The sequence below is a fragment of the Ambystoma mexicanum genome, chromosome 3p, assembly GCF_040938575.1.
Source record: "Ambystoma mexicanum isolate Mex_15411 chromosome 3p, UKY_AmexF1_1, whole genome shotgun sequence".
Lineage (NCBI taxonomy): Eukaryota > Metazoa > Chordata > Amphibia > Caudata > Ambystomatidae > Ambystoma > Ambystoma mexicanum.
Window position 1 is genome coordinate 572,148,881 of NC_090925.1, and position 25,312 is coordinate 572,174,192.

Genomic DNA, 25,312 nt, shown 5'->3' on the forward strand with positions numbered 1-25,312 from the left:
CCCTCTCCTGAGTTAGAGTGCCCCTCTGTGCAGCCAGGTCATCCCTCTGTTTTTTAAATGCACTAGATTTCGGCGCTCCTCATCAAATTCCTCTTGAGAGTGGATGTCTTTAATAATTAATTTATTATTTTCCGCTTTCAAGGATTCTAGGCGATTTTGTAGGGTGACTACCTGCTCTGTGCAGGCTCTGTCAAAGGTTAATTGCTGCTCCAACTTCTGTTGACTCTGTTGTAAAGAGTCAAACCTTTCCTGACACTTTTTGCAGTGTCTGTACCTGGGTATCTTGTTCTGCATTCTTTTGCAGTGAGATAGCCAGATCTTCTTGAAGTTTGGTGATATACTGCCTAGCCTCTGTTTCAGATTCTTGGCTATCCTGGAGACTTTGCTCTGCAGAGTCCAGATAGGTAGGATTTTCTGTAGTGTTTCCCCTTGCTTCCTTGCCAGATCTACATTGTCTGCATGCTTTTCCTGTAGTATTCCTATGTGGAGGTACAGGCAGGCCGCTATTTTGGCAATTTTACACTGCTACTCTTTTCTTTTTGGGGCCATGTACAGCTCGCTAAGCGCTTGATGTAATGGACCCTTGTCCTGCCAGTATCAAGGTTGATTGCAGTGACTTGTTGTTTTATTTCCTGCAGCCATACCTGTTCATCCTGTTCTGGCCACTCACCCCTGACAAACAGTTTGTGCAGGTGGTGTTCCCTAGCAACATTAATTTCCACTGGGGTCGCCATTCTGGAAATATTAATTTCCTTCTGACTTATCTCAGGGTTAATTTACTTTTGCAAACAGGCCCAAATCTTTTGAGTAATTATTTTGAGGGGTGCTTGTACAGTGTAGCATAGTATGCCAACCCAACAAGGTGTTTGTACCCTGCTGGCTAGTATGCTGTGTTAGACTGTCACAAGTGGTATTTCAATTCAAAATCGCGGCACAAGCCCCCAAGCTGTAAAGGATTTCAATCAGGCACACACCCAAGTCTCACCCACCATGTAGTGCGCAAATGAAACCCTTATTTATTTTTGTCTATAAATTCAATATTCTGAATGATATACCACTCATATCACACCCTTCTCAAAATACCCCCACCCCTCCTGGTTACACTGAACCAGGAATCAGGCTAGTTTGCAACGGTAAATATTTGTTTATTTATTTTAAAATTTAAAATCATAATATATTTTTAATAGGTAACAACAATCACCAATGGGTGACAAGAGCACTGAATATGATCTTTAATGCACTGGGAATCAGGTAATGAACACAAAAAATGCAGCACAGAAAAGAAAAACTTTGGGTTGGTTTGGAACAGATAGCACTATGGTTAGAGGTTCGCCTGCAACACCCCTCAACCCGCCAATAGGCAATTTAAATAGATGTGAGGAGAGAGCAGGTACTCAGTCATAATACAGATCAAACAGAATATCACTCCCACCTTCCCCCCTTAAACACAAGAGAAAAACGGATTTGACTTTTCAACTGTCAGCATGGCTTTGAAACTGGCTGAGCAAAAACCCTAAATGTGGTCAAAAATGCTTAAATTATTATAAATTTCTATGGGAGCCGCTTTGAACAGATGCTAACAATCAAAAGCAATGATTTTATCAAAAGAAAACAATTGGAATCTCAAAGGCAAAGTGGGAAAAAATGTAAAGGCAATTCACACATGTAAAACTTTTGCAAAATGCAAAATGTAAATTTGCGGCAAACTTTTATTATGCGATTCTTAAAGATGGGTCAACTACACTGTTTCGCAATGGGTTGTGGAGATAGCTAAGGATGTTAGGTATCAGTAGAAATTCCGTTTCTATCCTTAAAACTGGGGGAGTTATGGAGGTTTTAGTGAGAGGTGTTTTTCAGAAATAAAGACACGAATCTGGACAAAAATGTCAGTTTAAAATCAGAAAATATGGATTATGCTTTTACTCAGGACTAGAACATGCAGACTAGACAACCAGGTTGGGTCGAAGTAAGCTCTGCGACTGATTCATGGCTTCAGTAACAGATCCCCAGCACCTTCCCCGGCGGACCCAGTCCAAACACTCGAAGTGGGATTTTTGGATGAGAGTTACACAAATAAAATGACTATGAAAATGACGCTTTAACAAATAGACAGGATAGAATAGCACTAAAGATTTTGACACTGTTATTGGTTATGAAAGTGAGGATAGTTCAGAGATTAGAGTGGGACAAGATAAGGCAAGGTATACAATAGTTCTGTAGCGTCCTATTAATACTCACAATCCACTGGGATTTAAGATTTTTTAACCGTCAAAGTTCTGGTCAATGGATCGGTCTATCAGGGAAGGACAGCACATCAGGCGCGGGACAGGATCAGCTAGGCCAGTCGCCGGAACTGCACAAAATCTGCCCTTCTTGTTCTTGATATTTCAGATCAGCAGGATAGCGAGTTCCTCAGGCAAGCATTATGGTAGCAAGCTAGATAGTTTCAGGATGCTTCCCCACACCACAGCGCTCCACTGGGTTGTAAGGATTAGTTGAGGATTAATGGAGGATTGAGGCCTAGCTGAAAATGGTTCAGCTACTGCTTGGCCTGGTGATTGGCATCTGGATCTGGAAGGATGTTGAATGTTGGATAAGAGTGCTTTGCTGGAATCAGAAGAGTGTGTGTGTCTATCTGTTGTCAGATGTCCCTATTTATCATGTCAAAATGACATCACAAAATGGGTGTATGGGCCGGCTTAACTAAACTCGCCCCTGTGAACGGGGATTGAATCAGAGCCTCATCTCCGCCTTGCTTCCAAGTGATTGGATCAAAGACAGATGATGTAAGTTTATGGTTTGGTTTTTACAATCCTTAGAAACCTCCCCCAGCCACTCGTATCAAAATCGAATTTGGTCCTAAATACTTATTTGTACATTTGTAACCTCTATGAAAATCACATACAAGGATTACATATTTTATGGAGTATCTGTTCCTCAAAATCCCACAGCTGTGAGACCTTGTTTCGCCTTTCTGCAGCATTGTGTCCATTTTGCCATGAAAATATTTTCCAAACATTCTACAAATGTCCACAAATATGCGTGTTCACCATAGGAATGTGTGTGCAAAGTTGAACAATTCTAGCATAAATACAGTTCCCATAAAACCACATATACTGCCATTCCTGTTCAGAATATGCTACACAGTTCCCCCACGTTTTGAAATGTAGGGCCAAAAATTAAAGTAACAAATCTGCCCTTCTTATATTTTTCACCACTTCCAATAGTGAGTTATAAGTCTCTAAAAATTGTTCATTACATATTCTTTGCAGCAAATGGTCAGCCTTTGTCTGTCTCTGGAGGCAAGGAGCAGCCCCCACCTTTGGGATTTCCGTCTGCAAGCCTAGTTTATGACCTTTTCACGTGTCTGTTTCCTGGCCTGGAGAATCTGCCATTGTTTAGTCCTTGGGAGCAGACAAAAGTCTGGTCTACCCCACAATTATCATGTGTCAGTGAGCATCTGTTGAGAGGAATGCCCTCCCCTTGGGTGGAAACCTGTTTTTCAACCTCTTGCAGGCCCAGACAGCCTAAGTTAATTCTTAATTTCCTGATTTGAAATCCAGAATAAAACAAGCTTGTTGCATCAGATGACATAGATAAATTACATTCTTAGATTTAAACCTGTGGGATCTAAACAATTGAGATCAGTGTTCCTTTCAGAAATAGTCCTTTTATATTTGCTAATCCGGCAGATCTTTAGTTTTAGACAACTTTAAAGTTTAATCAGGAGAGCCCATTTGACAGGGGCGGTCACTCACACGTATCCCAGCTTGGCTGCACAGAGATTTTTGACAGGAATTGGCATTCACATGTAATCCAGTTTTTCTGAGAAAATGTTTTGCTCTTAACATTGCAGGACCTTGTAAATTCACAGTGCTTCATTAGACTAAATGAATTTTAGCACCAAGCAAGATTTTGAGTGTTGGAAAGTGTTACGTACAGACATTTTGAAGTTTCAGCAGCAAAGTACATGTCATTTACAGGCAAATTTTGGAGTTTCACTTGCAAAGTGCTGCTGCTCCCTCTGCACTATATGTTTACTTGTTATGGAGCCCACTGGCACTTTTTCTGCAGCGTGTGCTCTGTTCCACCATGCATGCAACATGGGTGGCCGGTTGCGCAGCCATCTTTTTGTGTGTTGCAAAACGTGGTTTTGGAGGTTTTGGCTCACACAAGGGTTTTGCCATCATTTTACTGTTTCTCGCACCATAGATAGAGTGAGGCCGCATAGTATAGCAGAGTGGGTCAATACATCCCACACACTCCCTAAATTTCTCAGAGTTAAGAACACTCTCAAGGACGTGATTCAAAGCCCTAATTGACAGTGGACCATTGAGGTGATGATGGATTGATATGCTAATTGGTGGGAAGCAATGGCTAAGGTGGGCTCACCAGCACCTCGACGGCCAGACTGCATGCTGCTAGATGTAAGTGGAAAAGTACTGATGGGGGTTAAAAGCCAACCAATTGAAGAGGACCGCATAATGAAGGATCCTATAGGTTGTGTAACCAATGGGATGTCGTACATTTAGTGACGTTCATAGTGGTCATTTTTAAGGGAGGGCTTAGTTGCCACACCTGATGTTAAGTAGCCAATCATATCCACTCCGTGTCCCAGACTAATATAGATCATATACTTAGATGATTCACTGAGAGCCAACCACTTTCCTTAGTAGGTTTTTGTAGTTTGCCACGTAGGATGACGTTGGTAGTACGCAGGTTAACTTCATTGATGACAAACTTTCTGTATTTCTGTATAAAAGTTCATTTTTTTCTAAATGCATTAAGTAAGAGGATCGAGCGAGTTTGTTGATGTTTGTTATGCTCCCTGTTTTAGACAATTGAAAATAAAACAGTTATCCTTTTGCCAAACTACCTAGGTCGTTTTGATTATTGATTTATGAATAAAATCTGCATCCACATCCATTTCTAGGGTATTGCTACTCATCTTAAAGGGCTGGCAAGTCCAGTTCAAGTCCATTAAGCATCATCATGGCCCTCTGTTCCAAGAGCACCACAAGGGTCCATTTGACTGCAGTGGGAAACTAACCAGGAAGACCACAACATCAAGAGGAGTCAAACATGGTAGCTGATTAGCCCCAGTCCATTTCTGCCTTTGCATTATTGATATGGCTAACTAAATCCAAGCCACAACAAGTTGTTCCATTTGTTGCTGACAAACCCGAGCTTATGCTTTTATACACAGACAATTCTGTTGTATTGGGCCAGACTCCAAAAGCACTTACAAGCTCAATTGGAGGCTTCAATGTATTATTGCAAATTGTAACATCTAGTCTTAAACAAGGCAAAATCAAAAATGTTTGTCATAAAATAACTTATCAATTTAACTGGAAGGAGAATTGATTGAGCAGGTAGACTCCTTTTCATATATGGGGTCACTTAATCTGCAAAACCTTCAGGGAAACCCCATATCCACCTCTTAATTAAAAAAGCAAATATGCAAGCAAGTGCTGTCACAAGATTCACCAGTATTGTGCATGAAGTAGAAAGAATGTTCCGGACAAATATGGTATTTCAGTGGCATGTAGAGGGGGTTGGGCAGAAACACTACAAATGTTGGCATTAGTGAAAGAACATTTTGAAAGCAGGTTCGAATCTGCAAAAGATTTTACATATTAGCATTGGCAGTGGTTATCAGGTTTATTTGCCAGCTTAAGGAGCAATATCGCTAAATGAAATAGAGCACTTTTCGCAGTTAACCATTTCAAACTACAGCAAACACCTTTTTGAGGAGCTAAATATGTCAGATTTGGGGGAATTTGGGATTGTTATCACTGATCGCAAATAGATCTCTACTTTGGAAACTCAAAGCTAAACAACACAAACAAAATAAGCAGCAGTTTGAAGGTGATTTGGCAATTTTATCTCACATAGGCCAGGCTGAAAATTCTGAAGAGACAAGCCTTTGCTCTGGCTAGTGGCAACTGAAAACCTGAACAGTAAAAATCATCCAAAATGCCAAATTATCAATGCACTTCTTTGCAAGGGAAAACAAGGTTTATTACACGCAAAAAGGTCTCGGACAGTCCTGTAGAACTGAACAGACACAGACCTTGTCACTTCCCAAGAGGTTAAGGTTATATATTGGTAAACCACTAAATCTGAATATATGTTACAATGTTATCCCACCACACACAATGGCTACCACCTAAAGAACTTCTAATAGCCCCTTATAGTAGTACCTGGACCGATTGGCCACACCCTTTCTACAACCATTTCCCTAGAAACGTTGCCCACAACATCGTCACTATTAAATCCAAGTACGGGATTGGTTGTTCAAACATATTGACACATTAATAAATCGTGACCACAACGTGAAGTGCACCCCTCTGATCCAGACACCTTGGAAGTAAACTAGCGAGGCTAACTCTGCTTTGATAAGACAATAGGCCTTCTCATTATACCAGACACAGCGGCGCAAACAAGTTCCCCCTCCCATGAAAATGTACTAAATGTATTGGCATCACATCTGCTTCTCCCATCTCAAATCATGGAGCGTTCCAGAAATGGCTCCCCCTTATCTCCCTCGAAACCCAAGTGCCCAATAATGAGTAACTAGGGCAACGCTCCTGAATCTGAATTTCAGGGATTTATTTGTTTTCGATTATGCATGTGCTTGTTATTCAAATGGGATCATCACTGTTGGGGGAGGTCAGTAGTGCTCTAAATCTTCTCATTGCCCGTAGGCATCACAAAACCATATGCCCTATTCTCATAAATTTGTCCTAAAATGGGCGCATCCTTTCCTGCTCTCCCCGCAGAAAACATTCTGTTTCCACCACATCCAGGCACTGCAGCTGGATACCATTACCATGTACCTGTGCACAGTGGGTGCCTCTAACCTCGGCTTCTCTGGGGAACGGAAAAGGGGATTTGTTTTTGGAACTGCACTAAATGGAGCCACAGCTCCCCATCAGGGCCTGCGTTCTATTCTGTTCACTGTGTACTAGGCCTTAGCATCCTAATTACGGCGACACTTCTGCCATTTTAACACGCTGATCTCACATCTACCACAGTAACTTTCCACCTGTTTCAACTCTTTCTGCACACCTACAAAAAAAACGTAAATTTGGATACAACTAAATACAGGGCCTATAATTCCACCCTATCTAGAACCTCTGAAACATCCACGTGTATATGTTTGTTTCTCCTTCCGTGTTGCTATATGTGGGTATCTAATATGTGTCAAAATGAACTACAAATGAAACATGCGCCTTCTGACGGGCCAACCTCATCCTACCCATGATATGTGCCAATAGGCTTTTCTCAGCCTGAACCTTTTTGCCTGGCTGGGACGCTGTGTGTGCCTCCCAACACTAAAGTCGATAACTTGGCTCCTGTCAGCAATATGAAAAGATGGAATTGCACTGCTAATTCAATATACATGGTTGCCAAGTGGAGAAACAGGCTCCTGCGCATCTTATTTTAATCTGTCTTGGCTAAGTAATGGCTCACAGCACTCCGGTTTATCTAACTTTCTGTTAAGTCAATTACAGTGATGTAAATACACATGTAAATGAGGGGACCCTCATGTCTTTTTCAGCACTGGGCCTCTGCTTATGGTTCCATATGTTTTTATCAATTATTTTATTTTTACCACCAATTTTTTTTACTGCATACTATTTTACTGTTTTTTTTAAACTCCTCGCAACTGTAAAATGTGCAGTCCACCGGTAACACCCAACCCTTCTCTAAAATCATTAACCCCTTTCCCAAACTTACTACCTGTTTTTTCTTTTTTTTATTAATATCTTTTTTAGGAACTAAATATGTCAGATTTGGTGGGAATTTTGGGTGTTAATCAATAGATTTGAATCAGTAGATTTCATTGCAATGAATATTCTGCACTAAACAATATGCGCAGTGAATATTTTGAAATGAAATTATTCGATGTCATTCTTAGCTTCGCCAAAAGGTAGCCACAATGTTGATATTGCAGAGAAAAGTAAAACGTTGCTTTGGTGGAATTTATCTTTTGAAGCAATGACTAATGGCTCAAAGACGTTTTGGGAAAGAAATTTCAAACCCAAATGCAGATGTCCCTTTCGGCTAGCCAACATTTCTAAATTCTGAGAAACCACAGGAATGTTCCATCTATGATATGAGGTCCTGGAACATGACCAGTCTGCTGCAGGCTTCTCTGTCGATTGAGCTAATTGACAACCTGTTCCAAATGATTACATCAAGGCTAATGGAATAAAGCAATGTTCTACCCACAAGCTCTGCGAGAAGTAACACGCTGCCAAGCAACAGAAAAAGAAAAAGCAACCGCACATATATTTCACAAACGTGCATTGAGATGTACAAATACGTAAACATTTAAATGCTTAGGATTTTAATTTGAAAACCTCTGACTGCCACCACCATAAAACATAGATCCTTACAGAGCTTAGAGGGGGGACGGCAAGAAGCACTATATGAATCACAAAATTATTATTATAATGGAGCAGAGAAAATGATGGGGGGAGCAGGGACGTCATTTCACCAAAATGCCAGGGGTCGCGGAAGTGACAGCACACAACCCTTGACCTCGGATGACATCACAGGAAGTGATGTCATTTGACCCCGCCCCCAAGTTACACCACATGAAGTGATGTCACACAACCTTTCACCCCTTCACAAAACAGGAAGCGGCATCACATAGTATTGTTCCTCAGTACACTAAGAACAGTATGATTACGATATTACTATACTATGATATGTCACATGTCCAAACTGACTATAAAGTCACCACAACAACTACAAACTTCTCTCTGTGATTCAGAAATACACTGATATCTAAACAATAGAGTGCACAACCGAGACAACTACAAAAGCTAAATTAGAGGCCTGAGCTAACAGATTTAAAACATTCCAAATGTAGCCCTTGCATAGGACAAAACTGCTGGCGAATATCCCAGACGCGTTTGACAATATAAGGGCTGCCCGTGGTTCTATAATTATTTGCACGGTCAGCCACCTTTCAACCCAGCAGATACATTTTTTATTGGACAGGTTTAATAGCACGACATGGATCTAATACTTACTTACTAGATGAATGCTCACAAAAACATTAAAGATAGAAGCCTTCTTTGAAGTAAGGACCACTGTAAAGCAACAGGGTACTGATGTAAAAGCCCTCATCTTCAATGGACAAATGCACATTCTGTCAAATGTCATCTGGGGACACACTTTACAATTGTATACCGAACACGGAACTTCCATGCAGCATGAGAAACTCAAGGGGGTTGTGGGGAGGCGGTGGAGCATGTACCTGGTGCTTAATAAAGAAATTTGCCCCAAATGGGTCAAAGAAAAGCATTGCCTCACAACAAAGAACAGCTTAGAAGGTAACGGACAACTTGACAATTACCTTCGTTAAACAGTGCCAGTCCAGCTGATAATGTGCTGTTTGAGGATAGCGGACCAATGCAAACAAACAAGTAACACTATGTGCAATCCCTATTCAAACCACAACGCAGTAAGAGATCCCAAACCGCCCATGCGGCACGGCGGCCAGCCCCGAGCACGTACATAGATAAAATGAAACGGAGACATCAAGCCAGCACTTAGCCCTCCAGTCTATGACATTGGTGCCTGGAGACTGTCACCCCCTTGCATTCCCCAATCCTACCCTTGAGACTCTCATCACTGTCACTAGATTAAATGAATGCCGGCATTAACGAGGCAACAACAATTTAAATAACATTTGAGGTTTTGCAGCACAGTTATTCTTTCTCCTCGCTTGACAATATTTACTGCAGCCTTTCTGACTGCATACCACAGCTCTGCACGTTACCTATCAATGAGCCCTCATGCACCGTCACACAGACCCCCGGGAACATACTCACAGCCGCAGACATAATTCCGCCCTTTGGGGCCAGCAACTGCCCTCTGAGCAGGTGGAAGGGGCGAGCGGGTGTCTGTGTCATCTGGTGGTGCCCAGCCTCTGCGCAGACACACACACCAAGGCTAGGCATCAAAATAAGATTAATTTCCCCCCATGGGTGAGCCACGGGCCCCCCCTCAGTTTTATTTTTCTTCGTCTCAGCCAACGCCTGGGGCTGGGCTCTTATAAAACAGCGCAATCGTGCATCGCTCTTGGTTAAGCTAATGGTTGCAAAGCAGCCCTTGCAAGGCTTGACTCACTCGAGGAGACACATTGGCGCCTGTGCTCACTCGCCACGCATGCAGGCATGGAGCTTGTGATTTCTTTAATCCTCAGACGAACAACCAACACGAGCTTGAGAACGTCTCTGCAGACACAGTGACGGGCGCCCACCGCCGAGCTTGCACGTTGTGCTTTTTTTAACGAATAGTTTGCTGTTTTCAACAGGTGTCTGTCTGTCTCCTGTTGAAAACAACAATCTCTTTCTTTAGAAAAAACCAGCCAAACCCATGCTCCAGTCCAGCGGTACCAGGAAGTTGGCAGAGGTCGCAACTGTGACCACAGAGGTCGCACTTGCGACCTCTGCCAACCCCCAAATGACGTCCCAGGGGGGAGAGAATCTGCTGAACGAGGGGCAGCTACAAAGATGTTGATGGAAGGAACGATGGATACAATGAATTTCAATGACTTATAACCACGACATTATGGAGTTACACGGGCCCAAAGATGTGTTCCAAGTAATCAAAATGAACATGAATGACCATCAGCACACATGCTAGGTCTGAGAAGCCACCGATGAAGTTTGTATAGTCGCCATTTTGATATAAGGTTTTTGCAACAGGTGCTTTGGCAGTGTCCAACTGTCATAGAACATATTTACCGTTTCCAACGAAAAAAAAGAAATGAGTGAAAACATTTGAATTAAGCAAGAATCGGACCAGTCACAAACGTTCTGGGCGATGCAGGAACTGCAGCGTAGGTAATGGGGGGCTGACGGGGCTATAGTCCCAGGTCTACAACCAAAAGGCTAGCTAGCCCCGAGTCCCCACAGTCCTGACATTAGTCTAGCCCTGATCTTTTCCAGACCTAGCAACACCCCTGTGCAGGAATAAGACGCTGTGCAATGCAGCAGCATGCCAGAAAGGCATGCTCTCCTCTCGATACCTCCAACCAGAACCAGATAATCACACCTGGAGGAAGCAGGGTTTACCATTCAATCCACTAACATCAATGATGAGTGGCCTGGCCACCTGCCAGCCTGCACACATCAGCCCTGTTCAGGGCACCTCCTGTTCTCGACCCCAGGATAAATCAGCGTTTAATGACTCAATGCTGCAAAGCACATTCACCCTTTGAAACCTTTATAACTACTCGCACGCCCTTTGTGAGTGTGGCCTCCTAGTAAACAATGCAGTCTCACATTAAACCAATGAATGTAGGCTCCAATAACCCTAGACATTACTACTACCAAGGTCAGCAGATTACGATGGCATTGCCTACCATGCATGTATGTAATCCAAGGGTTCCATAAAGTATGCATGTCGAATTTGTTAATTTTCGAAGGAATTGTCAGCAAAAATATTTCAGACGCGTTCGATCATTGAAACGTAAACAAGGGTGAAACATTTCAAAGCAGCTCCAGCAAAAGAAGCAGTGCCAGTAACACGGCATCAAAAGAAGCAGTGCCTTTAACACGGCTAATTACAAGCAAGTGTTCAATTTGGCAGTTGGACACACTAACACTTCGTGAACAGTTCTGGAAGCCTAAGGTAGTGTAAAGAAAATGAAAAAAGCATTCCAAATAATGCACAATAAGCATTTGTGTCTGTCCTGGCTTAGACTCACTACCATACAGAACCTCGGCTTGAATTTTAACCTTATAATTGAGACAGCTTCTTTTGCAGAGTAAACGTTAAAATGGAAATCATGGGCACTTGGTAAAGGAAAGGGAACTGGAGCGAGGTGGCAGAATGCTCGCTCCATATGTACAGCACAAGGTTTGTAGAGCTCGAGTGCCAGTGAAGCCTAGGCAGTCGTTGCAGCTTTGTTGGCACTTGCTGAATCCCTTATGAAGTTCACATACAAATTAAACAATTTGTTGGTGAAATGTTATGATTCATTTGCAAACTCAGTGGAACGCATTGCTTAAACTTCAGGAGGCTGAAAGGCTGAGACCTCTCCTGCCCATATTCAAAGCTACGATGTACGGGTTGCACACCGATGATTGTATTAGCTCTGGTAACCCACTGTTGCCGGGGAAAACAAGCATGGGCCCTTTAAAAAGAAGAGGACTCAGGGATGGGCGGGCACGGGAAGCTGGAGGAAGGGTAGGGAACAAGAGAGGGAAGAGTTAGTTCTGTAACGTAAGGCAATTAAGGAAGATGGTGTGAGACCTGGCTCCTGCGTATTCATTGATAAGCGTATGGTTAAGCGGATGGTAGGGCCCCTGTGGAGGCCAACAACTGGCGACGAAGTCTTCACGCCCACGGTGTGCGGAAGAAGGGACTGATGAGCCCAGCAGTGGAGCATTGGGACCTGAATGCCCAGCAGCCCTAGAGGAGGGACAAGTGCGCCCAGCAGTCGGCCATGGCGGGCCGAGTACGCCCAGGAGGTATCCGGCGGTCCAGAAAGCAGGAGCCCAGCACTACAGCAGTAGGAGGGATGCTGTGAAAGAGGGGCTCTAGGCTGTAAGAAGGAAGGAGGGGATGAGCCCAGCAGAACTGCGACGGTGCGCCGGGAGGACGAGCCCAGCAGCACTGTGACGGGACGCGTATTGACCAGGTGCGACAAGGAGGCTGCCATGGACAGACTGCATGTGCCGCTGCCCATCGGTGAAGGAAACACAAGGAATCCCGGCATAACGCTGGTAAGGAGACCCATACACTCCCTACACTACTGAGAACAGAAGGCCGTGTGGCCGAACTGCACGGCACGGGGGAGCTCTAACATTACAGCAATCACCACCCCAGCTGCAAAAACGCACAGACCCCACGTCAGATAGCCCACTGGCATACACGCTGTCACCAGCACAGGCACTACGGGGCGTGACCCAAGAGTGTGTGATAATGCCCTAGGCCCTGCGCACCCCAGGACAAAGGCAAAGGAGCACGCGAGGTGGCAGCCCACCACCAGCTAGCACAGAGGCCCTCACCACATAAGTCAGCAAGAGTGGCAACGCACCACTCACAACGCCACCGGCCTACCAGCTACTGAGGACAACAAGGCCACCCTGCTTTACAAAGCATCCTGCCAAGTGATCGCCAGCCCGAAATACCATAAGGTAATCACACGGCTGCCATCACAGAATACACCACCTACTCTACCAATATAACGGAACACCCCACAAGCAACAGCTGCAAAACCCAAAGCTGCAACCACATCCTACAACACCGACGTCACTCAAACTCGCCACCATGGTTGACCAAGCACAAGTATCTGCGGATGCAGGAGCACGTGCCCTGGCAGACATGGGACCCTCATCACACACCACCCTCATGCGACGGCCCAACCCATTTACCTTGAACCCGCACCAAAAGGAAAAGAAATAAAAGGCATAATAAAAGCAATCCCGGCACAAGAAAAGACCATGTATCAATGCCTCCTAGCAGCAATCAACAGCAAACTCATAATACCAAACTGTGACCACGAACGTTATGCGTTCAACCAATGCACCCAACTTGTTCATTAATCCATAGGGGAATTTGTCATTCGTCTACAAAGGAAAATATTGCGATGCGACTTCGCCAACTTCAATGATGATGAAGCAATATGCCTAAGAATAATTGAAGGGTGCAACTCATCACTGTTTAGGAAACACCTCCTCAAGAAGCCCCTCTCCCTACAGGAAATACTCGACCTGGCACGAGTATATGAAAGAGTAGACGCCCAAGCAGCGGCCATCGAGAATCCCAGAAAGTCAGACACCATCGCTGCCCTGGCATTGAGCCTACCAGGACACGCCAGACACCCCGGATTACCAGGGAGGCAAGTACTCAGAAGCCTGCAACAACGCCCTCAGAGTGACAGACAATGCTACAGGTGCGGATTTGAGTACCCCCACAGAGGTCCATGCCCGCCATCAGACAAAGATGCATGTGCTGTGGTCAAGAAAACCACTTTCAGGCTATGTGCAGGGAGAAACTACCCGACCCTGGCACCCTCCGTCCTCTACCACCACCAGGATTCACGGGAACATCGGAACAGATGAGAGAAATGGCGGACATTTGAAAGGGCCCCGAACTACCCAACCATGACAGCTGCCCGCCCCAAACGCATAAGGGCCATGGAGGACCTTTACCTCGAGCCACACAGGCGCCAATATGACAGGTACGACTACCAGCCTCACGCCGACCTGCTAAACTACACCTCTGGCTTGGAACAAACATACCCGAAAGGATACCCACTGGCCCCCGAGCACGACATTGGGGCAAACCCCACCACCGACCATGTGCATGACCCCTATGAGAATCTGCAACTGCAAGCATTACTGGCAGCAGAAGAATGCCCATGTTACCTACAGGATGGCTATGACAGAGAATACGTGAGGCTCCACAGCACCTCCTCAGACGACACACTGGCACCCAAAGTAGCCGTGCAGATGGGAGACACCCAAAACCAATTTGTTGTGGACACGGGGCAACTGTCAATGTTATGAATGAACAACTATATCACACTATAGCAGCCACATACCCCCTGTGCAAATCCCATGCCCACATCTTCCAGTGGGGTGCAACCCAACCACTGCAGTCAAAAGGGCAGTTCCTATGTGACTTATCACAAAGGGGTCACAAAGTCTCCACTGCTATTCACGTCATACAGAGCCCCTCCATAGGTCAGTGCCTCCTCAGCTACTGAACAGCCAGGTCCCTCGCCCTTACTGATATTCACTATGACACATTGGAACTCATCCAAGGCCAACCACCGAGCATGCAAGTAGTACAATCCGTAACTCCACAACCTCCTGACATCGAGAGCCTCAAAACCCTCTTCCCCAAACTGTTTGAAGGGGTAGGCATGCTCAAAAACTCTGTCATTAGGTTATACTTTGACCCGAGTGTCACCCTGGTACAACAGCACCCCTGCAGAGTCAGGTTTCATCTTCAGGATTAGGTAACAAAGGAACTACAACTGCTCCTACAGGACAACATCATTGAAAGGGTAGAAGGACCCACACCGTGGGTGTCCCCCTTCGTCGTCCCCCCAAAAGACAATGGACGGCTACGCCTGTGTGTTGACATGTGCATCCTGAACATGGCTATCCAAAGGGAAAGACACCCGTGACCCAGAATCGAGGATATGCTAGTGAGATTAAACCAGGCTACTCACTTCTCCGAACTTGATCTGAACCAGGGATATCACCAGCTCACCATAGATCCAGCCTCCAAACCCATCACCACCTTCTCCACCCACGAAGGTCTATTCCGATACAAACGTCTCAACTTTGGGATCTCTTCAGCTGCTGAGATCTTTCAAGAGACAATACGTAAACTGATATCCCCAGAGATCAATACCCTCAATTACAGCGACGATTTCTCCATATTCTGAACGAGTCAGGAACAACATGACAAAGCACTCATGGCAGTATGCAACATCCTCCACACCGCCGGCCTCACAGTTAACGGGCCCAAGTGTAACATCAACAGGACCAGTTTATGCATTTTTTGCCACATCTTCTCAAATAAAGGCATCACGGCCAACCCGGAGAAATTCAAAGCCATCACCAATCTCCACGCCCCCACAAGCATCACGGAACTACGATAGTTCCTAGGGATGGCAGGGTACTGCGCACGGTACCTCCCAAACTATGCCACCATCACTGACCCCCTCAGAAATCTACTCAAAAAAGACTCCTCATTTGACTAGAACAAATCGTGCCAAGAGGCTTTTCGCAACATAAAGGAGGAACTGGCCAACCACTGGCAGCTGGCGTACTTCAACCCAAACTGGGACACCAACATCACGGTCAACGCCAGCCCAGTTGGCCTCGGCGCCATCTTGGCCCAGTAAAATCCCAAAGACAACACACACCACAACATCATTGCGTATGCCAGTAGAGCCCTGTCACCCATTGAAAGAGCCTACTCTCAAGCAGAACATGAAAGTCTAACAGCCATTTGGGCCAGTGAAAAATTCCATCATTTCGTCATAGAGAGGAGGTTTACCCTGATCACCGACTACCAGGCGCTGCTATCACTGTTGGGCAACCCCAAGGCCAAAATGCCCCCCCCCCTGGATTAGTCTCCCTCCCACCATCACCTCGGAAGCATTTGCCTCCAGGAGCAGAGCAGACCCCACCATACGAGCAGCGATACGCGTCACCACCGCAAGCAGGTGGAAACACCTCCACACGGAGCACTTCACGGGAGGGGAGGTTGACCGAAATGACCTAGCACGGCTAGCGAAGATACAAACAGAACTCGCAACAACAGAACGGGCATACTACTTAGAGGCAACTGGCTAGTGGCCCCCAAAGACCTCAGGAAGGCACTAATTGTGATAGCCCACAAAGGACACAGAGGGGTCGAAAACACCAAGAAAATGCTAAGGAACCAAGTATGGTTTCCATACATGGACGTGATCGTGGAAGATGCGCTAAGCCCTGCAAAAAAGCAGCATTGAAAACAAAGCCAAGCCCACTACAACTGGTATCCCTACAAGACACACCCTGGCAGAGAATAGCAATAGACTTCAACGGGCTCCTTGAGGAAGGAGGACACCTACTGGTCGCAAACGATGAATACTCCCGCTTTCCACTCATCAAACACATACTGTTGACATTGTTCTACCACATAGCCCCAGTGATAGACGAACTGGTCAGTGAATGGGGAATCCCCACCACAGTGAAGACCGACAACGGTCCCCCATTCCAAGGACACGAGTTCAAGAAACTCACTGATCACCTCAGCTTCCAAAATCAAAAGATCACTCTGCTGTGGCCCCAAGCCAACAGCATGGTGGAAAGATTTATGGCCACAATCAAGCAAACCAGGCAAAAGGCCATGCTAGACCAGATGCCACAACCGGAGCTACTGGAGCACACCTCACGAAGCGACAGGGCGAACGCCCACGGAGCTCATGGTGAGATACAGACCATGGACCCACCTTCCCCAATGGGAAGACTACACCCCAGAACACGATGCTGAGATCTGAGAAAGGGATGCAGAGAAGAAAAGAAAAGCCGAGGAATGGGCGGACCGGAAGAGAAGAGCCAAAGAACAACAGCTCATGGTCAGGTAAACAGTCCTTTTGCGCCAAAGACAGCAGAGGAAGACGGACCCCCACTATAACCCGGACCCTGCCTGGTTACGGCCATCAAAGACCCAATGGTAACGGTCACAGGAGAACAAGGTGACATAACGCGGAACATGTCATTCTTCCGGAAGCTCTACCTAGAAGAACCTGAACCGAGGGAAGAACCAATGACCAAATTGGAGTGTGAGGACACAGAGGCCACAGGCCGAAACAGCGGGTGAAACCCGGGAGTCGCCGGGATGACCTCAGTGAGCCATATGGAAACCCCAACGACTAATTGAACAGATGTAGCCCACGGACCTCCTCGCAAAGTGCAGGGGAGGTGTTGCCGGGGAAAACAAGCATGGCACCTTTAATAAGGAGAGGGCACAGGGATGGGCGGGAGCGGGAAGCCGGAGGAAGGGGAGGGACCAAGAGAGGGAAGAGTTAGTTCTGTAACGTAAGGCAATAAAGGAACAACGTGTGAGACCTGGCTCCCGCGTATTCATTGATAAGCGTATGGTAGGGCCCCTTCGGAGGCCAACACCCACTGAGCTTTCTTACTTGGATATTGAAATCTGCCTTGTGACCCTCGCATTACCTCACATATGTCCAGCTGTCCCAAACTTCCTTTACGTTTTCAGATTACAGGTTGCTTTGTGAACTTGGAGATCTGCCACAGTGGTTCTTGAACACTCGAAGACTTCCAGAAACTGCTTTAGAACGTTCGAGAGTTCCCTGAACTGCTTTCCCCAAAAAATTCTATACACATACATATGCGAGATGGAACCAACCTGAGTCCTTTGGTTGGTTGTTTTTTCTACATCACCAGTCATATTTGCAGGCAACACAAATAATCTGTGACATGTGCCTTTTAATGCAAAACCCACCTTTTAGTTGCAAATTGCTTGTCAATTTCTTCTAGGGACTGCCCTTTAGTTTCAGGAATGAAGAGATAAATAAATACAACTGCAGCCACTGCCATCATGCCGTACAGGAGGAACGTCCACGACAAGCCTATGGAATCTGAAGGAAAACAGGAGTGAAATAAATGATACTTATTCTCCTTGCAACAAAATACACAATAATAAATCCATCAATTAGGATGAGAGATTAAAATTAGAAACCCAAACAATTGCTTCATCTAAACAGCCCTCGCCCATCGTTCAAAACTCTTGACTTTACGCGAAACAAGCTATAACATACCAAGAACAATTGGAAAAGTGGGCACAGAAAGAAAATTGCAACACACATGTTTAAACACTAGCCAACGCGAAAGCCATATTATGCCACACGTTACTACAAGGAACGCCATTTCACCAACATGCCAGGGTAGCCAAGTGACATCACACAACCCTTGACCTCTGATGATATCACAGGAAGGGATGTCATTTGACCCCCACCCCACCCCAAGTGACATCACAGGAAGTGATGGCACACGACCTTTCACCCCTTGACAAAAGAGGAATTGACATCCCATAGCATTGTTCCTCAGTAAACTAAGAAAAATATGGTTACGATATCACTGTAATATGATATACATTTCATACAAGAATAATCACTATATGTAGCATTAATATCAGTGTGTATAGGCTCATATTACCAATTTATTGTGAATGCAAAAAGACGTCCAGGGCCAAATGATGCCATGCTATGGAAAGTAAATACATGTAGCTGTTGTATGAAATGAAAGAAGGTGTGTCAACAAATTCAACCCTTAGAAACTGAGCGAGAACCAAGCAAATCTACAGCAATCCCCCATCGGGATATTCACACACACACAAAATAAAATAGATTGTAGCAGGTTATATATATATTTACAGGTGTTGAAAGTTTTCTGAAGCATTTTCATTTGTTAGTGTGGCAACGGAGAGAGCGAGAGAGAGAGGGAGAGGGAAAGGTAGAGAGAGAGGGAAAGAGAGAGAGACCCTCATTCTTCCTCTCCTTTGGCTCCAGGCCACATGGAGACTGAGCCAACACAATGAAGCAAGGCCTGCCACACGCCCACATTCCTCACTAACAGTCATGTGTGGTCCATGGGACTGCACGAATATGTGGCGTGTTGCCATGGGAGAACATACGCAAGTTGGCTTTAATGCCAGTAATGGTACCATAAGAAAACATGTCCAAGCTGGCTCTACCAGGATTCCACTAGCACCACATAACATTCTCCCCTTGGCTCTGCCATTAAAAATGCAATGCCAGAATAATAAAACATGTCCAAACTGCGTTGATCTACTTTTCAGGCTTCTGAGGGTGGCAAAATACATAACAATGTTAGGGTTCATAACTGTGTATTAAAGAATGTATAGCAGCGCTGGGAAAGCGTTTATAGATGGGAGCATTTCGGAGACACTGCAATGCTATACCCTGGTCGAAGCTGCAATTGTCCAGTTACATATGAGATTCACTTGTAATCGTTCCTATCTTGTGGGGTTTAGAATATCTACAAATACTAGTAGGGTGTGCACTCTGCTTAAAATACATTGAACAAAGTGTGAAGCAAAGGATGCAAACAATAATGTCATAAGATCATTTTGAAGACTGTTGACAAAACAAACCAATGCCCTTTCAGGCCTCCATGACTTATTGCACAGACCACTACCAGAGGCACTCAGCGTAGTTCCCCATAGCAATCCCTACTGCATGCACCTTCTGTTGCTCTGTAGTCACGTGACGTGAATAGAACCATACTTGTGACACGTCAACAACTGCTGTCCACGTGCACCTCAGTCATGTCAAACAAGTATTCCCTCTGCACAAAATGACAGCCATACACTACCATGTGCATTCGCTCACAACCCCAGTCTCTGCTTTGCTTTAATACAAATGGAGGCTGTGACAGGCAGTAATATCACTCATGTGTGTAATGGGGGAGGTACACCTCCCCATATATCCGCTCTACCGCTCTTTGCCTCCGTTCACAACACGTGCAACCAAAGCACATTTCAAGGGACATGATAAAAAAAAGCAGCAAGAAGCTGATTTCACAATGTGGATTGTAAACTAATATCCGAGAATACAATATCGTTGTGGCGTGTCCCAAGGTGAAGACATGATGCTGCACAGTCGTAGTTTCGAATAAAAACCACTCCTGCCACATGACTGACTGTGCGTGGACACAGGCGTTACATTTAAAAAGGCAGAGGGACAGAAAAAGGTGCATTGAGAGCAACGTTGGGCACAAGAATAGAAAAACTAAAGCCGACCTGGTTTCTGCTAGTGGACTATCGGGGGCCTCCGTGTCACCAGGAATCGATTAATGTGCACGGTGTAAATTAACTCACTCACAAGACCTCCCAGAACCAGAAATAGTGGGTGTGATGAGAGGGGCTGGTGGTGGGGACGCAACAACATTTTTCAGAGCAGCGGGCGCTTATCTTTTATCTTTAAAAGACGAGCAGAGGAAAATGGCCATTTATTGTGCTCAGAGATGGACGATGATCATGCTCGACCTGAGGGGCGGGCGTCAGGGGTAAACTGGCCTATAGGGAACTCTGGAGGTTTCCAGATGGGCCTCTGCACGCTGGGTCTCTTGTGTGGTATTTCCAAATTTCCTTATAGGAAAAGCATTGGGCTTGCTGAAAATGTGCAATATTGGGCCACTTTGAACATTATTTCCAGGGCCTCTTTTGGTCCCAATCATTATTTCCAAGGGTTCTTTTAGTTACCAGTCCACCCCTGCCATAGTCTCTCGTTCACAGCAAGGGAGCCTTGGCTGCTGGCGGGCAGGTGGAGAGAGTGCACCACAATCAGGAAAGTAAAAGAAGGCGGGCGCCCGGCCTTGAAGGAATATTAATCCCATGCCCACATCAGCGCCGACACTCACTCGCATGCTGGCTGTAGCCTGCCAGAGGAGACATCATTCCTTCCTTAGTCGAGGTCAGCAGCACCTGCCCTCTGAGCTGGTGGAACAGACGTGCAGGTGACTGTGATGGTCTCATCTGGTAACGGGCCTCTGTGCAGAGACACACTGAGGTGAGCTGGAATTGGACACGCACTGAAGGATGGCTCTGTCTGGCTCTGGCGTATGTACTCTGCTAAAAAGGCACAATCACACAGTGCTCTCGATCGAGCTCATGGTTGCTAAGCAACCCTTGCATAGCCTAAAAGGCACTCGAGACACATAAGCGCCGGCGCGCGCTCTACACCGGCACAAGCATGGAGCTTGTGATTTGCTTTTTTAAAAACCTGTTGAAAACAACAAACTATTGCTGGCAGGGGTCACGAGGCCAGGGGTAGCAAGGGTGATGCCAGGAGTCACTTTAGCAACCCCTGGTGACCCCCAAATGACATCCCTGGTTAATACCACACCAAAGTTTGTCTTTTTCACACAAACACCTTTATTTATTGTGCATTTGTAAAGCGCTTATACATCAAGTAAATTGTGTTTCAAAGCGCCCACATGGCAACGGGGAGGGAACATGGGAACGAAAGGCAAATATAACAACAATGAAGAGAAAGAAAGTGGCGGTCCTACTAGGCCTTGTGAGCATTTAGAATGTGCATGTGCAGAGAGAGAAGGGACAAGGGAAGGGGGTAAGTGCTAGGAGTTAAATGCCTGGCAGAGATGGTCAACTGCCAATGCTATAAGTGCAGGCCTGTGAGAAGCACAGGCCAGTGAGCGCCCAAAATCAAGTGCTGGGAGTGGGCATAGGCTGAACGCGATTGGGGATGGAAGTCCAGGATTCAGAAGGACACATAGGGCTCTGGTAACCAATCTCAGCAACTGTGGGGTTTAGCAAGCGAGGGAGAGGGGGAGAAAAGGAATGTTTTGAGGAGCTTCTGGAAATTGAGGAGATCCAGCTCGAGGTGGTGAAGAAGGGAGAGGCTGCTCCAGAGGAGGGACCCTGCCCAGGAAAGAGCTTGCCCACCAGCTCCCTGTTTAGAGAAGCGCTTGACACACAGAGAGTTGTTCCAGAGGAGCGTAAAGATCTGGAGGCAGAGTATTTTGCGAGAACAAGTTGTAGATCGCGTGGTCCCAGGCCCCAGACAACTTTATGGATGATGCAGAGGGATTTGAATTTGATCCTTGAGGCAACCGGGAGCCAGTGGAGAGAGGAGCTTCTGGAAATTGAGGAGATCCAGCTCGAGGTGGTGAAGAAGGGAGAGGCTGCTCCAGAGGAGGGACCCTGCCCAGGAAAGAGCTTGCCCACCAGTTCCCTGTTTAGAGAAGCGCTTGACACACAGAGAGTTGTTCCAGAGGAGCGTAAAGATCTGGAGGCAGAGTATTTTGCGAGAACAAGTTGTAGATCGCGTGGTCCCAGGCCCCAGACAACTTTATGGATGATGCAGAGGGATTTGAATTTGATCCTTGAGGCAACCGGGAGCCAGTGGAGAGATTTTATGGCTGGAGAGATGTGGTTCCTGGGCTTGAGGCCAAGGAGAAGTCTTGCAGCCCTTTTCTGGATGAGCTAGAGGGGCCGCAGAGAGGAGGAGGGTGAATTAAGGAAGAGGCTGCTGCAATAGTCCAGCCTAGAGAGTACCAGCGCTCTAGAGACATTGAGCTTCCCAGGGAAAGTGAGGAAAGGAAGGATACCTTTGAGGAGGTGGAGTTGAAAGTGGGCCTTCTTGGCAACGTCCTGGATGTGAGGGAGGAAGGAAAGCGAGGAGTCAAAGATGACTCCAAAGTTTCTGGCTTCAAATGAAACTGAACTAAACTATAAAAACTAGAACTAAATGTGGTGAAGACATTGACTTTGCGGAAAGTACAGCAGATGGGCAGAACTACCTTTACCAGATTAAGGTCCTCATTATTATTTTCCTGAAGGCACTGGATCCACGCATCTAAACAAAATGGTGATGAAGAGTAGATAGGGCAGATGGGCACGCTGTCTTTGGACCCAGATTACCTACTGCGGTCCAGTCTACTGCGTTCCAGACCAGGCTGGGAAGGGATGATTGACAGCTGTTAAGAGGAGGTCGCAGATTTGAGCAGCAAGCTGGCCTCTGTGCTTTCTTTTGTTTCATGGAGAGGCATTCATTCTCATATGTGGACACAGGTAGAACAGCCACTTGTGTATGGAGCCCATGAGGACACAAGCGGCGGCTGCTTTCAAAATGTACTCCTGTATGTGTTTGTCTGCACTTCAAGGTGGATTCACTTCACTTTAGCGTGGATGCACAGTGCATATCAGTGAGAAGGGCACCTGAGGGGTCACCTTTGGACCACCACTGTATTTACCCAATAAAACTACTGTATTAAGAGTTCAGCCAATTGACTACTTTCCCCTCCAGGTAGACATTCCTCTGGCATTTTCTATATGAACTTGAATAATGGTAATATCCCTAACTTGACTGCTTAGGGTGGTTGGGTGCTTCCCAGGATGTGACAAACCACTTCACTTTAATAACAGCAGTACGGAGAGAATGATTAATTGTTCAACAATAATAATACATTGGTATTTGTATGAGGCCTTTATCTAATGTTCTTTACATCAACAATTTAATATGCAGGTATTACGCAAACTAGTACTGGATCAATTCAACAGGAAGCAAAATCCCCCTAAACGTCCTATAGACTCTGCCAGGCTCCTGGGAAGGCTATGTCCACTCTGTGTGGGTCAAGCAACCTCTGACATATCTCTACCTTGTTGGGCTGCATCAATAAGTTGCTGCATGATTACCTGGGTCCGGTAAAGAAGAGATCCAGATTTTGGTAAACCCCTCTTGAAACCTGCTTGCTTGCTGAACTCGATCTAAGGTTGCTTGTCCCCCTATACAGAGGGCACCACTTGGGGCTGAAATCCTTCTTTTGGAGGCAGGCCCAAGGCCGATTTGCTTCTGGTTAGCCCCCATTTCTAATGGGAGGAATTATTATTGACTGAAGCGGTGGATTGTATAATTACCAGTGGTTATTATTTGAAAACTTTCCATTCATCACTTGTGATGTATAGTACACTGGCACCAGCATACATAAGACAGCAATCATTCAAGACACCTGCTTCAGATCTCTTTAAGCAATTGTTGGTCACAGTTTCCAATACCGGCAGAATAGCTTAATATCCCTGCTGCAGGGACCTGTGAATAACCTCCAGGCCCTGTGTCATTACCTGACCTAGGATGACTTGAACACTTATCCCAATTTGTGTTTTGTGTCATATGTGTTGCGACAGGATCAGAAACCTGGCCCTACCACAAGGGGATGTAGACTTTTCTCAACCTGGCCGACCACAGGGTTACCCAGAGCCAGCCCTGCAGCATTGATTGGGATCCTGACTCTCTATTCCTGCAACCTGTGCCTGTATGGAAATGTTAATTACCACTAGCTCTTGCTCCATATACCTGAGGTGGCCCATGCTCACAAGTAGTGTTTCCCTCTTTTCACAGGACTCCAAGGACCAGCATGCCTAGTGGTGGAGATGTAAGCTGGCAGTGCATTGGAGAGAGAGGAGGCAGTGAATGAAGCAGCAGAAGGCTGCGTACATACCACCAGCAAAGCCATGATTGTAATGGTCCGGAATATAACCGTAAATGCCAAATGCCAATAAAAACATTATAAAATAAAAATACCACCAGCAAAATAGATGCTCAGCCAGAGCAGAAGCCGTAATCTAGAAATGACTTTGTTTGTAGCAGGCTGACATTTCTAAGCACTGGCAGACCAACGGATGAAAAGCAGGTGGGTATTAAGGCCCATTATGTGTAATTTGGAAAATGGAACCCGCCACATGGGGGAAAAGGAAGGTTGGCCCAGAGAATTCCATATCACTTAGGTTAAAATCAGCAGCAATCAAAGCAGCATAGTTCAAAGAGGTGATGTTCAAAGGCAGTGGAGGGTAAACCAGTACAGCTCCAGGCTTGTTATCTTCCCAAAAGGACAGTATATGCCCCTAGGATGTAAGAGGGGGCCAGTGCTTCAAAGCAAAACCTGTAGGTCCAATGGAGAACTCGCCCCAGAATGGTAATAACTGGAGTCTCTTTGATGTGAGGCAGAGAGGGCAAGGGAAGAGTTTAGAGTAGTGCAGGAGTGTAGTTACAATTAAGAGAAGGGGTTCCACCATCTTGGAAATTCCTATGCTAAACACATTTCCTCCCCACAGGGAAGGCTCTCCGAACTGAACTCAGAAGGCCAAACATGTGTTACAAAAGATGAGATTGTGCCCTTACGCTTGAAAGCGACCATCATGGTGTGGCAAAATGCTTATATAAGGCATGAGAACCCCCCTTTGTTTGAGTCATCTTTAGACCAAA

General features: G+C 45.8%; 1 protein-coding gene across 1 annotated transcript in view; it reads right to left on the bottom strand.

Moving 5' to 3' along the window:
* The window catches only part of SLC2A10 (solute carrier family 2 member 10), a 507,763-nt gene that overhangs the window by 31,666 nt on the left and 450,785 nt on the right, over window positions 1-25,312 (bottom strand). Inside the window, exon 5 of the mRNA XM_069651300.1 lies at window positions 18,010-18,145. Coding sequence (XP_069507401.1) covers window positions 18,010-18,145 — 136 coding nt within the window. The remainder of the gene's footprint in view (window positions 1-18,009; window positions 18,146-25,312) is intronic.